The following is a 14,395-nucleotide window of genomic DNA, read 5'->3' as shown; positions in this document are numbered from 1 at the left end:
GGAATTTACACAGCTTTTAATTTACGACTGCCTATCTCATTTCTTGAGGTGCTAAAATGGCAGGGCAGTACAAACCCCCCCGCCCCAAATGACCCCATTTTGGAAAGTAGACACCCCAAGGAAGTTGTGGAAAGGCATGTTGAGCCAATTGAATATTTTTTTTTGTCCCAAGTGATTGAATAATGACACAAAAAAAAAAGTTTACAAAAAGTTGTCACTAAATGATATATTGCTCACACATGCCATAGTTATATGTGGAATTGCACCCCAAAATATATTCTGCTGCTTCTCCTGAGTACGAGGATACCACATATGTGGGACTTTTTGGGAGTCTAGCTGCGTACGGCACCCCGAAAACCAATCACTGCCTTCAGGGTTTCTAAGGGTGCAAATTTTTGATTTCACTCCTCACTACTTATCACAGTTTTGAAGGCCATAAAATGCCAAAATAGCACAAAACCCCCCCAAATGACCCCATTTTGGAAAGTAGACACCCCAAGCTATTTACTGAGAGGCATGTTGAGTCCATGAAATATTTTAGATTTTGCAACAAGTTGCAGGAATTTAAAAAATTTTTTTTTTTTTGCACAAAGTTGTCACTAAATGATATATTGCTCACACATGCTATGGGCATAAGTCAAATTACACCCCAAAATAAATTTGCTGCTTCTCCCGAGTACGGGGATACCACATGTGGGGGACTTTTTGGGAGCCTAGCCACGTACGGGACCCCGAAAACCAAGCACTGCCTTCCGGATTTAAATATAAAATGCTACCAAAAAAAAAAAACTTAGCGATCGCAGGGATCAGGCCTGACTCTGCGATCGCTGCAGTTATGTGTTTAGTGTTTTGTAAGTGACAGTGATCGATCGATACTGCACTTGGGTGGGCTGGGCAGAGGGGCAAAACACAGGTGCTAGCAGGTATCTGGGCCGATCCCGCTAACAATGCGTTTTTTTGGAACCCTAAACTGCTGGGGACGCTAGTATAGATCTGATCAGATCAGATATTGATCTGTTCAGATTCTATACCACTACGGGAGGTGTATGCTTTGCGTGTGGGTGTTAGCGGTACTGGCACTAACCTAGCGCTGCCTGGGGCGACGCAGACCCTGACCCTAAAACCTAATTGATATCACCCGCCGGGTGATCAGGGGGTTAAACCTTTATTGGGTAATAAATGGTGGGTGCCCTGATGCTATAAAAAGCAAACTAACCAGAGTCACCCGTAACACTTATACGGTGATCACTGGTGAAAGGGTTAACTAGGGGCAATCAGGGGGTTCAAATTTTTATTAGGTAGTATATGGGGGTCCCTGGCGCTATATAAAAACCTGACGGGGAACCTAAATAACTAACTGGCTAACCAGCGTCACCAGTGACACTTATACTGTGATCGCTGGTGAAAGGGTTAACTAGGGGCAATCAGGGGGTTAAAACCATTATTGGGTAGTATATGGGGGTACCTAGCGCTATAAAAACCTGGCGGTGAACCTAAAAAAATAGCTAGCTACCTAGCGACACTAATGCAGCGATCAGAAAAATGATCGCTTAGTGACACTGGCAAAAGGGGGTGAAAGGGTTAACTAGGGGCAATCAGGGGGTTAAAACCATTATTGGGTAGTATATCGGGGTACCTAGCGCTATTAAAAACCTGGCGGTGAACCTAAAAAAATAACTAGCTACCTAGCGGCACTAGTGACACTAATGCAGCGATCAGAAAAACGATCGCTTAGTGACACTGGCAAAAGGGGGTGAAAGGGTTAACTAGGGGCAATCAGGGGGTTAAAACCATTATTGGGTAGTATATCGGGGTACCTAGCGCTATAAAAACCTGGCGGTGAACCTAAAAAAATAGCTAGCTACCTACCTGATGGGGGGGGGGGGTTTGTGTACCTATGTGTTAGTGTAGTGTTTGGTGCACTTACTTTTAGTCTTCTCCTCGTACTCTGGTCTAAAAGACCGCCCCGAGGAGAATGACATCACTTCCTCCCTGCCTGTGTATACAATACACAGTGGGAGGAAGCTTCTCATTGGCCAGGAGCGATCGAGAGGGGATGGCCAGAAACCAACAGCCATCCCCTCATCCCGGATCGCTCCTGCAGCGAAACGGACCGCCGTATCCAGCGGGAGGGGGTCCGATCGGACCCCCCACCCGCTGGAAGGCAGGCACGTACATGTACGTGCTTGTGCCTGCCGGTGCCATTGTAATGACGTACATTGGCAATACGGCGGTCCTTAAGTGGTTAAAGATGCTGGTTAAGGACTGAGCATCTGCCAGCGTCCTTAACAACCAGTAAATAACTGATGGTTAAGGAGCCAGGATATGTCAGCATCCTTAATCAGCAGATAGCTACACAAATAAATGCCCCTCCAAAAGTGGTCACCATTCTCAAGCGCCTCTCTGAGCACAGATGTACAGAGGGGAGGTATTGTAAGTGCCAACCAGTGAATAGCTGGTTGTTAAGAAGTCAAGACCTGATGGCCTCCTTAACAACCAGCTATTCAGATGCGTTGAACCAATTTTATTCATTTAATAGATTTGATTGCATTTCTTTTATATTGTAGAAAGAAAAACGTAAACTATATAGCAGCAACAGTAGTTTGCTAACTTAACATACAGAGCAGCATTGGTACACATAAGACAACAAGAAACAAGTTGGACTGCTCATTATTATGATTAAAAGTCCAGGTTATTGTGGGTCGACTCACATCAGTTCCATGATGTGGAGGGCCCCGATTGCAAGGAAAACAGTGCCTGGATCAGTTCACTAACACTAAGGTACATGTTTACTGCGCTTGTTTTTTTTATCATATTATTGTTTTTTTCACCTTTTTCAATTTTTGTATGTAAACATCAATTCAGAAAGACCAACAAATGGACTTTACCATATTGAAATACTGCTATCTTATGGCTAGAATTGAAGTGTGTGTAAAGGAAAAATTATGTTATTTTTATTTTACCTGTTCTGGGTTTTGGTTTTGCACAGAACAGCCCTGATCCTCCTCTTCTCGGATCCCACAGCGCTTTGGGACCCTCTCCCTTGCCGAGTGCCACCATGGCAAGCCGCTTGCTATGGTGGATCGCGTGCGTGATTGCTCCGTGGTAGCTCTATGTGTACATAAGACATAAAAACCGCGGCTCAGCCCCACCCCCCTCCTTACTGGCTGTGATTGACAGCAGCAGGAGCCGTTGGCTCCTGCTGCTACATCTCAGCCAATGAGGAGCTAAATACCCAGGAGAGCCTCAGCTCTCGTGCATGTCGCAGGATGGAGATCGGGCTTAGGTAAGCATGGGGGGGGGGGGGGTGGTGAGGTGTTGGGAGCTGCACATTGAAGGTTTTTTATATGCACAAAGGTAAAAAAAAAAAAAAAAAAAACCTTCAGCCTTTACAATGACTTTAAAGTGAACTGTGAGCCAACATTTTTCAAGTAGCGCATAGAGTAGAAGCTCTCTGAGATTGTTTTTGCCATCCATTGCCCAATTGGGGATATTTTTCACATTTCCTAATGAGAAGACACAACAGGAAATGAGAGCAAGTCTTGCCCAATTGGGCAGAAACCCCAATTTTTACAGTTGTCATCAGACTAAAATTCACCAGAGAGAATTTCCCTCTACTCTGTCTTGGTGACAACACTAAAATCATTTCACATAGGATTATACTATCTGGATAACATATGGAAACTCACTGTTTCCTTCCCACAGATGACACTTACATTTGATGTGTTACTATGGCTTATCACTGGATCAAAACATTTCATACCTTTTTTTAAATCAGTCACATCAGCTTCACATTTGTCTGACAGATATAAAGCAGAATCGTCTAAAATAAACCTGGGAAAAAGAAAAAAAGGATGTTAACTCAATATAAAGCTGGACAGGGAGGAAAAAATAGAGTGAGTGAGACAGATAAGAGTAATAGAGTGGGTGGGACAGAAAGAGAAAGACTGAAGGAAAATAAAAAGTCTAACTTGACCCAAAAACTTTTCCTTTAGCTAGCAGAAAAGTTAAAACACTAGACAGCGCTCACCTGAGTAGGAAGGTAGCTGTATCCACTACAATGTTACTGGATAGAGTGAATGTTTCTGCTGTGAGCAATACTCTGATAGGGAGGTAGAGCGGTCTGAAAGAAAATAAATATATTTTTACATTTTAGATTTGTTAACAAATAAAATGGTCCTCTCATTTGGTGTAACCAATATTGCAATGCAATTTAAAAATGGACCTCATTAGATCTTTATTAAAAGCATCAATGGTTACAGCACTTGTCAAAACTAGTATGCAAAATGCAATATTTTAATACATTGACTGCACTGTACTGCTCACAACAGCAGAAAAGCCTTCTTGAAGCTGGCCCCTTATTGCTCTAGCTGCTTACTACTGTGCAGAAGGAAGCCATTCTTTAAACCAGAGAATGGCAGGCTCTAGTGTGACTCACTGTCAGGGGCCTCCTGTAGCAGTGACAACCCCACTCTTTGGCACCTGCCAGCTGACAGGACAGTGGTGTCATTGTGACAAATCCTGCAGTGGTTCCATATAAATATAATACTTTCAAAAAAAAGATCTGTGTAGCATTATGATCGTACAAGATTTTATCCTGCTATGAGCATAAACTGTGTGTGCTAATTTGTAACATTTTAAGCAAGGTTCACACTGCTGCAATCCAGTTTTGCTCCCATTTTCAGTGTGATTATGTGGTGCAACATAGAGACAACTTGGATGTGGTTTGCATATTCTATTGGGACAAAACTGTGCTGGAAACACACCAAAGTAGTACAGGGACCTTCTCCGAAATTGCACCATGTTGAGTTTATCAATGTGAAAGGGCACCATTAAAAAAAAAATTGATTTCCATCATCATGCGATTCTGTATGACTCAAGTCTGGAATTACACTAGTGTGAATGGAGCCTGAAACAAATTAAGTGTGCCAATTACATCACATGTAACACGCTTCCTATCCTAGGTTGAAAACACTTGCTTACTGTACTGTATCCATGGAGGAGCAGCGTCGCCACCTTAGGAAAGAAGTGTTCGAACTACAAAAGACCCTGTTCTCATTTCCACAACATAGGGGTAGGTGTTCAGTAGTTCACAGACCTAAGGGCAGGGCTGATAACATTGTTTGAGATTATAGTGCAGTATTGTCAATTCATTACAAGTTGTTAGAAGATCAATGGGTTTTTGGCAGGAAGAGTAAGGATTTTTCCCCATTTATTGGACAGATATAACATACATTTCTAATTGTATATTTTTTTTAAATAAATTCTTTATTTTCCCAGAAATGGCAATACCATTCCAGAAATCAACAGTTGACAACCATGACATAGCACACAATACAAAGTGCGATATTCACAAGATTAACAAAACGTGTCTCTAAAAATACTTCAGTGCCGTAGTAACATCAAGATATATAAGGTTATATTGAGACCGCGCCATGATCATCGATGAGCAACACCATTTCTCACATTTGTAATAATTTTTAACAGAGCAGAACTCTGGGACCTAGTTAGGTCCAGGATTAGAAAGCGGATAGGAGGTAGAAATTGGTAGAAAAGGGGGGGGGGGGTACAAAGGGAGGCTTCAAGCTAAAGGTTTACATACACTTTAAGTCACAATATTCCTCCCAATGCTGTTATCGCAAATGATGGCCATATGGTGGTTTCTATTGGCCTACATTTCACAAAACTATACTTCTTGTATGCAGTCCACTGTTTAGCACATCAAAAAAAAAAAATGGACGTTAACTTCTATTCATTAGTACCTGTAATCCACAGCACAGCTGAAGAGATGAGTGTGCAGTATGGTGATAACAGCTGGCGGAGTGTATCCCAAGATAGGTTCATCAACTACATCTAGTAAGTCCATAATCTAACAAAGAGAGATAAGAATAAAAAAAAGACATTCATTTTTTTCTATTAGTGAAAAATTTGCTATTAAAATGTTAACAAAGAGTTATTGAATGCCAAAATACAATCCATAAATAGGGAATCTTAAAAATGGTTTAATTACATGCAAGACTACCTAGGCTGAAAGAGTTAATGTGCATGTTGGGGGGGGGGGGGTAGCTACCACAATTAAGTGGGCTCCAAACTGCTGAGCCATACACACAGGCATCGTATACAATGCAGATCTCTCCCTATGCACCACACCCACTGTCTTGTATAGGCAGGGAGACAGAACATCAATATTTGAGAGACAACTAGTGACAGTCATGTGTGGGAACACTATTTGAGCTCACAACCACAGATGAGAGGTAAAATCTACTGCAGAGCTGCTGGGCAATATCTTGGATGTGACAGTCTATCGGCTCTCTACTCCCCTCCAAGCTCTCACTGACAATAAAGCTTGACTTTCTGCCCCCCTCTTTCCTTTTCTCACCAGTATGCTGACTCTACCAGAAAGCAGGGAACCTCTGCTTTATGGATTCTCCTTAAAATGTTGGGACATTACTTTTACAGCCCATATGATTGAGGACATTTTCACACCAATCTCATGTACTAAGCTTTTTTTTAGCATAATCATAGGGTTGCAATCATTATGGCCCTAGCTGCTAACACCGAGCACAAATTAAAAGTTGACATTCAAAACAGGGAGTGGACCAAAATATCATTGTGAAAATGTAAAACTTACTTGACTATACCAGCTTTGGTCTGGCATTGCCATGTAGTGACGTAAAGTAGCACCATCAAGCCTCAGAGCTACCAAGAACTCCTGGAATGAATGAAAAACAAAGAATACGATTTGCAGTATCCATTAAAAGGTTTATGCATGTGAAAACAAATCTACCTGGATAATAAGCAAGATTGTCCCAAGAGGGGAAGGTGCATGCCTTCAATTCCTCACACTTTTTTTTCTTTGTATATAAACGTGTATATATAGTATAATGTAAATGTTACAACTGCATTTCTATATGCTATTTCCATGATCTGAGCATTGAAACAGTATTAGTCTACATACACTATATGTACTATACATTTAAATATTATAAATATATACATAACCCCCTTTCTTTTATGGCCTCCTTTTATCTGCAGGACAACATTATGGAGCATGTCTGTGGGAAATTGTGCCCAACCCAAAGATCATTTGAAAAATCAGTTACAGGTGTTAGATGACAAGACTAGGCACACAATTGGCTCAGTAGTGTTGAAGTCAGGGCTCTGAGCAGCCCATTAAAGTTCTCCCACACCAGAATTGGATCTAGGAAACAGGTAAATTGACAGAGGGTACTGGGGCAAGTGGTCACAGTTTCCTTATCACCTACACAGATATTGACACAACTATGTACGTGTATTGCACTGACCACAAACTTTTTTTTAGTGGCATCATAAAGACAGTTCCGATTGCCCAAGATTTTCTGCTAGTTCTGCCAATTTGCTGAACATGCTATGGAGGCTATTTCACTACTAGGAAGCTGTAGTTGACATCATTAACCGGTTCCCGACCGGCTCCTGTAAATATACGTCGGCAGAATGGCACGGCTGAACAAAGTAACGTACCCATACGTTACTTTGAATTGCACGCCATGCACACGTGCTTGCCGAGAGCTCCGTGACCGTGGTCGCAGGTCCCAGGGACTCGATCACCATGGGGATATCTGCGATCATGTCACAGAGCTCAATAACGAGGAGATGCCGATGTAAACAGCATCTCCCCATTCTGCCTAGTGACAGGTGGTCTCACACACAGCCACGCCCCCATACAGTTAGAAACATGCCCCTAGGAACACTTAACCCCTGCACTGCCACCTAGTGGTTAACCCCTTCACTGCCAGTGACATTTTTACAGTAATCAATGCAATTTTATAGCTGTATTAATGCCAATGGTCCCAAAAATGTGTCCGCCAAAATGTCGGTCACGATTAAAAAAAAAAAAAAAAAAAAAAATCACTGATCGCCACCATTACTAGTTATTGTGGTTTTTTTTTTTTTACCAAAAAATATGTAGAAGAATAATAGGTATCGGCCTAAACTGAGGAAAAAATAATTGGTTTTATATATTTTGGGGGGATATTTATTATATCATTATAGTTAAAAATAATGCTTTTTTTCAAAATTGTTGCTCTTTTTTGTTTATAGCGCAAAAAATAAAAACCACAGAGGCGAGCATATACCCCCAAAAGAAAGCTCTATTTGTGGAAAAAAAGGACGCCAATTTTGTTCTTTCGGAGCCACGTCGCAATTGTCAGTTAAAGTGACGCAGTGCCAAATCGCAAAAAATGTTCTGGTCAGGAAGGAGGTAAATCCTTCCAGGGCTGAAGTGGTTAATGTTTATTGATTCCATTAACGGGGATCCACTAGTGCAGGGGTAGGCAACCTTTCAGAGGTTGAGATCTACCTGGGCAACGTGGAGAAAATCAAACATTCCCAGGGTCGGGGGGTGCCTTAAAAAAAAAAAAAAAAAAAAACTATCAAGCACCCCCAAAAAAAAAAAAAAACAGAATAGTGTCCTGGCCCCCCCCCCACCCCAAGTAGTGTCCTCCTCTCCCCTTTACATCATTCCCCTCACAATAATGTCCTCTGCGCCTCCCCCAGTAGTATTCCTACCCCACCCCCTCCCACAGTAGAGACCTCTTCCCCCCCCATACAGTAGTGTCCTCTGCTTCCCCATAGCAGTGTCCTGCCCCCCTTCACACTACATCCCCATAGTGTCCTCTGCCCCCCGCCACCCCACAGTAGGGACCTCTGCCCCTCCTATTAATGCAGTGTCCTGTGCCCCCCCCTCCAAAGCAGTGTCCTCTGTCCCCTTCACATCACAACTCCCCATTGTAGTGTCACTTGCACCCTCATAACAGTGTCATGTGCCGCCTCACAGCAGTGTCCGTTGTCCCCTTCGATTGGAGGAGGGTGGGGCAGTCAGGGGAGGACTGTATATGTGGTTTTGTTCCTGATTGACCCATCGGCTACCCAGGATTGGTGGTGCTTAGGGACCCCCGCACTAGTGCGTCTACTGGGTGTTCTAGATGAGGAATTATACCTTCTGGAGGTTTTGATCCCTGTTTTTTTTAGCTATTTGCAGCTCACAAACTTATCTCCACAAAATGGATCTCCCCACACCCTGCTTTTATAGAATGGCGTAATTACATTAGCATGAATATCCCTAAAGAGAAATTGACATCCAAATAGGGGATGCCCACAGACATTTAATAAATTCTGGGACCCATAGCCATCAACACCTGGCTTAGCTCCCCTAAATCTTGTTATGCAGTGCTTATTTAAAGGGTAAACTTGGAGATGGGCCTACCATACAGAGAACTAGTGCACTGCATAGACCTATTCATGCTAAGATGATAGCATGACAAGTAAAGATAGGAGTGGTGATGGGGACACCCTGCAGAGAGCACAGGTTCCCATTTTTTCTTTTCAAATGTTTTTATTGAGATTTTTAGCAGAGTTAGTTACAACAAGGGTTACAAAACAAAAAATAAAATAATATATAGTAATAAAAGTAACATAACACAGTATAATGTAGTGACAGGGTTTTCTCAGCATAATATAGCATAGAAACAAATAATCCACAATAAAGAATAAAGTAGTATTCCTAAGTATCTAATATTCATAGTCATAAAGGGACTTAAACAAGAGTAAGTCTCTTAAAATTTGTATAATAAAGTCTGTAATATAATTATTGTAAGATTTATAAATAGCGATATGGATAATGGCCACTTCTGGACCCCAAGACACCCCTCACAGGGATCTATCTGTGTCTTGGAGTACCTAGGCCAACATCCTAAAGGAAATTCAAACACAGTAGTTATCTTTTATGAAGGAAAATAAAGATCTATTCTTACTCCGCAGCTCAATTCAGATAAACAAATATGTGATATATTTGTCACTTTGCTATGAAATTATTTTTAAAGCCATCCAAAAAAAAAATATTAAAAACGCACAGGAGTTCTTTCTTCTATATGATTAAAGAATCAGCATTATCTAAATTGTGGAAGTATAATTTTTGTACCATGTACTCCAAGGTTCCCATAGTTGTTGTTCCTTAATATATAGGGATTTGTCATTAGGAAATAACAATTCATAGGAGTGGTGGAGTTGGGTTAATTCTATAACTTCTGTCATAGTAGGAAGAGAGTCAGTTTTCCATTTTCTAGTTATGGATAGTCTCGCAGCTAAAAGTATATGTGTTACTACTTTACGATATTGTTTGGGAATCGTATGTAAATTCATATTCAGAATGGCTAGTTCTGGTGAAAGTTGAAGGACAATACCTGTTACGGAAGTGAGTAAATGGGAGATTGCCTGCCAGTAGTTATGTAAGCTTGGGCAGTCCCACATAATATGAAATAGGGTCCCCAATTGGGTACAATTTCTCCAGCAATTAGGTGACGAGTTCCCCTTGAATTTTGCTAGGATATGTGGAGTCAGGTATTGTCTTTGAACAATTTTTTGTGCCAGTTCCCATAGTGTAACACATGCAGTGGCCCTATATATGCTTCGTAGGGAAGCCATCCATTGTTTAATTGAAAAGTCTTGCCCCAAATCTTGTTCCCATTTAAGGAAGGAAGGTAGTTTGCTGGGTATGTTTTTTCCCCTATAATTGGGTATATTGTAGCTACTCCTTTCTGTGAGGTGGCATGGTTATTGAGGAAAGACCATATTTTAACCGGGATTGAAGCTCTGAGTTGTGGATTGTGTAGCAGACACTTTTCTATTTGAATATATGTAGATCGCTCAGAATTCGGAAGCTGTAATTCATTACTTAACTGAGAAAAAGACTTTAATGAGCCCTGTTGGAAGAAGGAACCAAGTTTGATATCCCCACCCAAATTCCAGTCGTGTATTTGTACGCCAGGAATTAATGTTGGTATAATTGTTAGAGGAGGGTTTAACACCGTGATTGGAGTTTTATCCCATTTGTATGTGATGATTCTCTGCCAAGAGTGTAGCGTCGCTTTCACCGTTGGTGGGTATTGAGCTGTAATTGTGGACTTAATTTTCCTACTAAGTAACCAGAATTGCATATTAGGCTGTCGTGTGATGTCTTTCTCAATTTGTCCCCATAAAGTTTTAGGAGTAGGCAAGAACCATTCTTGCAATTGGGTCAAAAGAGTTGCGTCATAATAATCCTGTAGATCAGGTACGGTCGCACCACCTATATTTCTATGTTTAATTAGTATATGGTATGCGCAACGGGATTTTTTGCCATTCCATAGATATTTTCCCAAACTGCTTTGTAAGGATTTAAAGTAGTATTTAGGGATACATATTGGAAGGGACCTGAGTTGATATAATAATTTTGGTAAGGTCATCATTTTGAAAGCTGCCAGGCGACCAGCCCATGTAAATTCGAATTTACTAAGTGTTGTCAGATCTGTTTCAAAATGTTTCTTAAATGGTAAAAAATTTGTTTTAAATAACTGTTTTGTTTTGTTAGTGAGAGTGATTCCTAAGTAAGAAATCCCCTCGTCTTTCCAGTGGTAGGGGTATTTATTAGACAATAACTGCCTGGTTGTGTTATCTAATCCTAGGTCTAAAATATTGGACTTAGTTTCATTGATTTTATAATATGATGCTGCTCCAAATGTCGTTAGTATATTTTGGAGATTCGGGAGAGATGAAATAGGATCAGACACTATAAGCACTATGTCATCTGCGAACAGACTTATTTTATTATCTATTTGCAGGTTCCCATTTTTTTACGTGTTAAATATATGTTCCCAATAAATCAGCTAGGAAAGAATAGCCATACACCTCTGATTATATGCCTATACCTTTTATTTGCAATTTATTGAAGACTTGATAGGTACAAGTTTGCAATGATTCCTCATAATGTGCATTATTTATATGCCCCAATTCTTTGCTTGTCGGTGGAGTATATGTGTATGGTACTTATCCTAGGTTGTTATGCTCGGTATCTGAAGGTTATGGACATAGTCTCTACACCAACTTCATAAACTCATAAACCATTTCTTTATGAAAATTGCTTTATCCACAAGTCAAATCATGTGGGAATAGAATAGGGTCTTCCCCGATGGTTACAGCTAGGTTGGGAGTCTGCAATTGTCAAAAATGTCTTTGTATGCTGTAACATTCACTAGAAATACATGAACTTAATATTGAAAGAAGTCCACATACTTTTGGCCATATTGTGCGTTTGATAGTTAGATATCCAAAAATATTTGGCCATCTGACGTATATAGTGTAATACATGCATTAACCTTTACAGTATGTTTTATAGATTCTATAGACACAGTAGAGACCCTCAATGCCGCAGTATTACATACACTATTCCTAATATCCAATTGGACATTATAACTGCAATGAAAATCAGGCCAATGCTAGATCTAATAACAGTATGAAAGTGTAATGTGTTCTAAAAAATCAATGCCATAACACTGGAGAATGAGAAAGGAGCAAGATACAAAGTGCTGCAATTTTTTGAAAATTTCTGAAAACTGGTTTGATTGAAAATAATAAAACTTCGACAACATTACTGAAAGCAAAATCAGATACCGGTATCCTTCTATATATCATAGAAGATGTTAATTTCACCAACCACTGTACATTTTTTGCCATACCTTGACGTTTTTCACAAGGTTTAAGTCAATACGGACAGCCAGAGAGAGCATCTTCAAGTTCTTTTCTTTTCTGCTTGATGGTAACTGTGCAGAAACACCCTCTTCTGAGATATAGATCGTGGGGTTCAGGTTTTCAGGCGGTACAAATGTAGGTATTTCTAAACTACTTGGTGCTAGGTAGTCCTCTACAGTAGCTAAATGTAAAGATAAAGTCACAAAGTGAATAACACAAAAAATATGATCTCTGTACACATCTAAAAAAATAAATGCTGAAGTCCCTTGGGGGGACACAGGAAGTTTTTCACCTTCATGTTATACTGCTATCTATAAAAGGATTAGATACTAACAAAAAGGCTATAGGACAGCCCAGGATAACCTCTCTCCTGCTACCAGCATGCAACAGTTATGCAGCAAAGCAGTATAAGAAGCATGATCATAAACACAAATGGGTGGACCCTGTGTCCCCAATGGACACAACGAACATGATTTTAGAGAGAAAACAAAAATCTTATGTTGTCTATTGAGGTAAAAAGGAAGTCTTTCAGAATGCCCAAGCGCAGTTCAACTGAAGGTTGAGTAACAAAGCAAACAAATCGCTAACAGGTTCAAAAAAATACAACAGGGAACTGGGGATTGCCTGCAGCTAAAAGCACTTTCTGAAGTACCATAAATCCTAAGCTGGCATCAGGTGTGGCAGAGTCAAGACAACTTGGTCCAGAATCCCAAAGAGAGCCAGTCTGAGGAAACACAAATTTTGGAAAGGAGAATGCTAGGGGGAATAGCAAATAAAACTCAAGATTGTAACTCTTGGGCGTCACCACCCACACCCAAGCATCTGGGAAATGCATGATGCGCAAGCCTCCTCAAAAATGTAATGGACATCTCCAAACACTGGAAAGTGGGGGCATACTTTTCCCCCTTACAGGGAAGACTTGTCCAAGGATTTGGCAGACTTTTAAGAGCTTTCACCCAGACAGACATCTGACCCAAGTAAAATCACAGCCAAAAGACTGGCGAGACCTGCCAGTGAGAACAGAGATCTGGAAAGGACCTATAAATGTTTATCTGTAGGGTCCTTAAAAGCAGTTGATCCTCCCTAGGGATAGTAGTTGCAATGTAAGACACAGCTTAATCCACAGAAGAGATGGATCACTTATCAATAAAATCTGTACCAGATACAAAGCTAGCAAGCTCATAGGGGAAGTGAACAGTCTACCAGGACACTTCCAATCATTATATAGAAACAGTTTGTAAAGCAAGTGCAGAGGGCTGATCTTTATTGCTCTAGGGACTGTATATGATCTGAGGCTGAAAACAGCACTGATAGAACAAGTAGCAACAGGCTGATCCTCTAGATGTAAAATGGTGTGCACTGCAACAATAAGAGCCCAAACAGTCTCCTTTACATTTTGCGTAATGGCAGTGGATTGTGGCAACTCCAGCGAAAGATTTTTCAACAAGCATTTGAGCAACTCCAAATCAGATAAAATCTCAGCAGGCCCAAAAGTCATTAAGATCACACGTAAATCAGACAAACCATCTTAGGGAAAGGGCATGGGAAAGTCTTATTGGCCTCAGCAATCAAATTCAGGAAATAATTGGGTAACTTGGGTCATTAAATCCTGCATAACTGTAGCAAAAACTTTAGATGACAGGGCAGAGGCTCCAGCTACAACAGATTGTGGGACAGATTGAGACAACATGACTCTGGGCTGCAAATGTTAGCACCGTCAGTAGGCATTCCAGCACATTAGCTGGGGGAACCAGATACAGAAGACTGCCCAACCACCTCCCATTTTTTTTATCAATAATGTTTTATTGAAAGATATTCGACATACAGTTGAAGTGCTTCCAATCAACAATAC

General features: G+C 40.7%; 1 protein-coding gene across 1 annotated transcript in view; it reads right to left on the bottom strand.

The window, feature by feature from the left end:
• Positions 1–14,395, bottom strand: part of ATG2A (autophagy related 2A) — a 209,251-nt gene that overhangs the window by 105,286 nt on the left and 89,570 nt on the right. Inside the window, exons 22-26 of the mRNA XM_077459540.1 lie at positions 12,531–12,724; positions 6,632–6,712; positions 5,763–5,869; positions 4,031–4,123; positions 3,764–3,834 (exon numbers count right to left, since the gene is read on the bottom strand). Of these exons, the coding sequence (XP_077315666.1) occupies positions 3,764–3,834; positions 4,031–4,123; positions 5,763–5,869; positions 6,632–6,712; positions 12,531–12,724 (546 nt within the window). The remainder of the gene's footprint in view (positions 1–3,763; positions 3,835–4,030; positions 4,124–5,762; positions 5,870–6,631; positions 6,713–12,530; positions 12,725–14,395) is intronic.

The sequence above is a fragment of the Lithobates pipiens genome, unplaced genomic scaffold (assembly GCF_037356315.1).
Source record: "Lithobates pipiens isolate NorthernLeopardFrog02 unplaced genomic scaffold, aLitPip1_a1.2 Scaffold_10, whole genome shotgun sequence".
In the NCBI taxonomy this organism is placed as follows: domain Eukaryota; kingdom Metazoa; phylum Chordata; class Amphibia; order Anura; family Ranidae; genus Lithobates; species Lithobates pipiens.
This window is presented reverse-complemented; position numbering and strand designations above follow the sequence as displayed.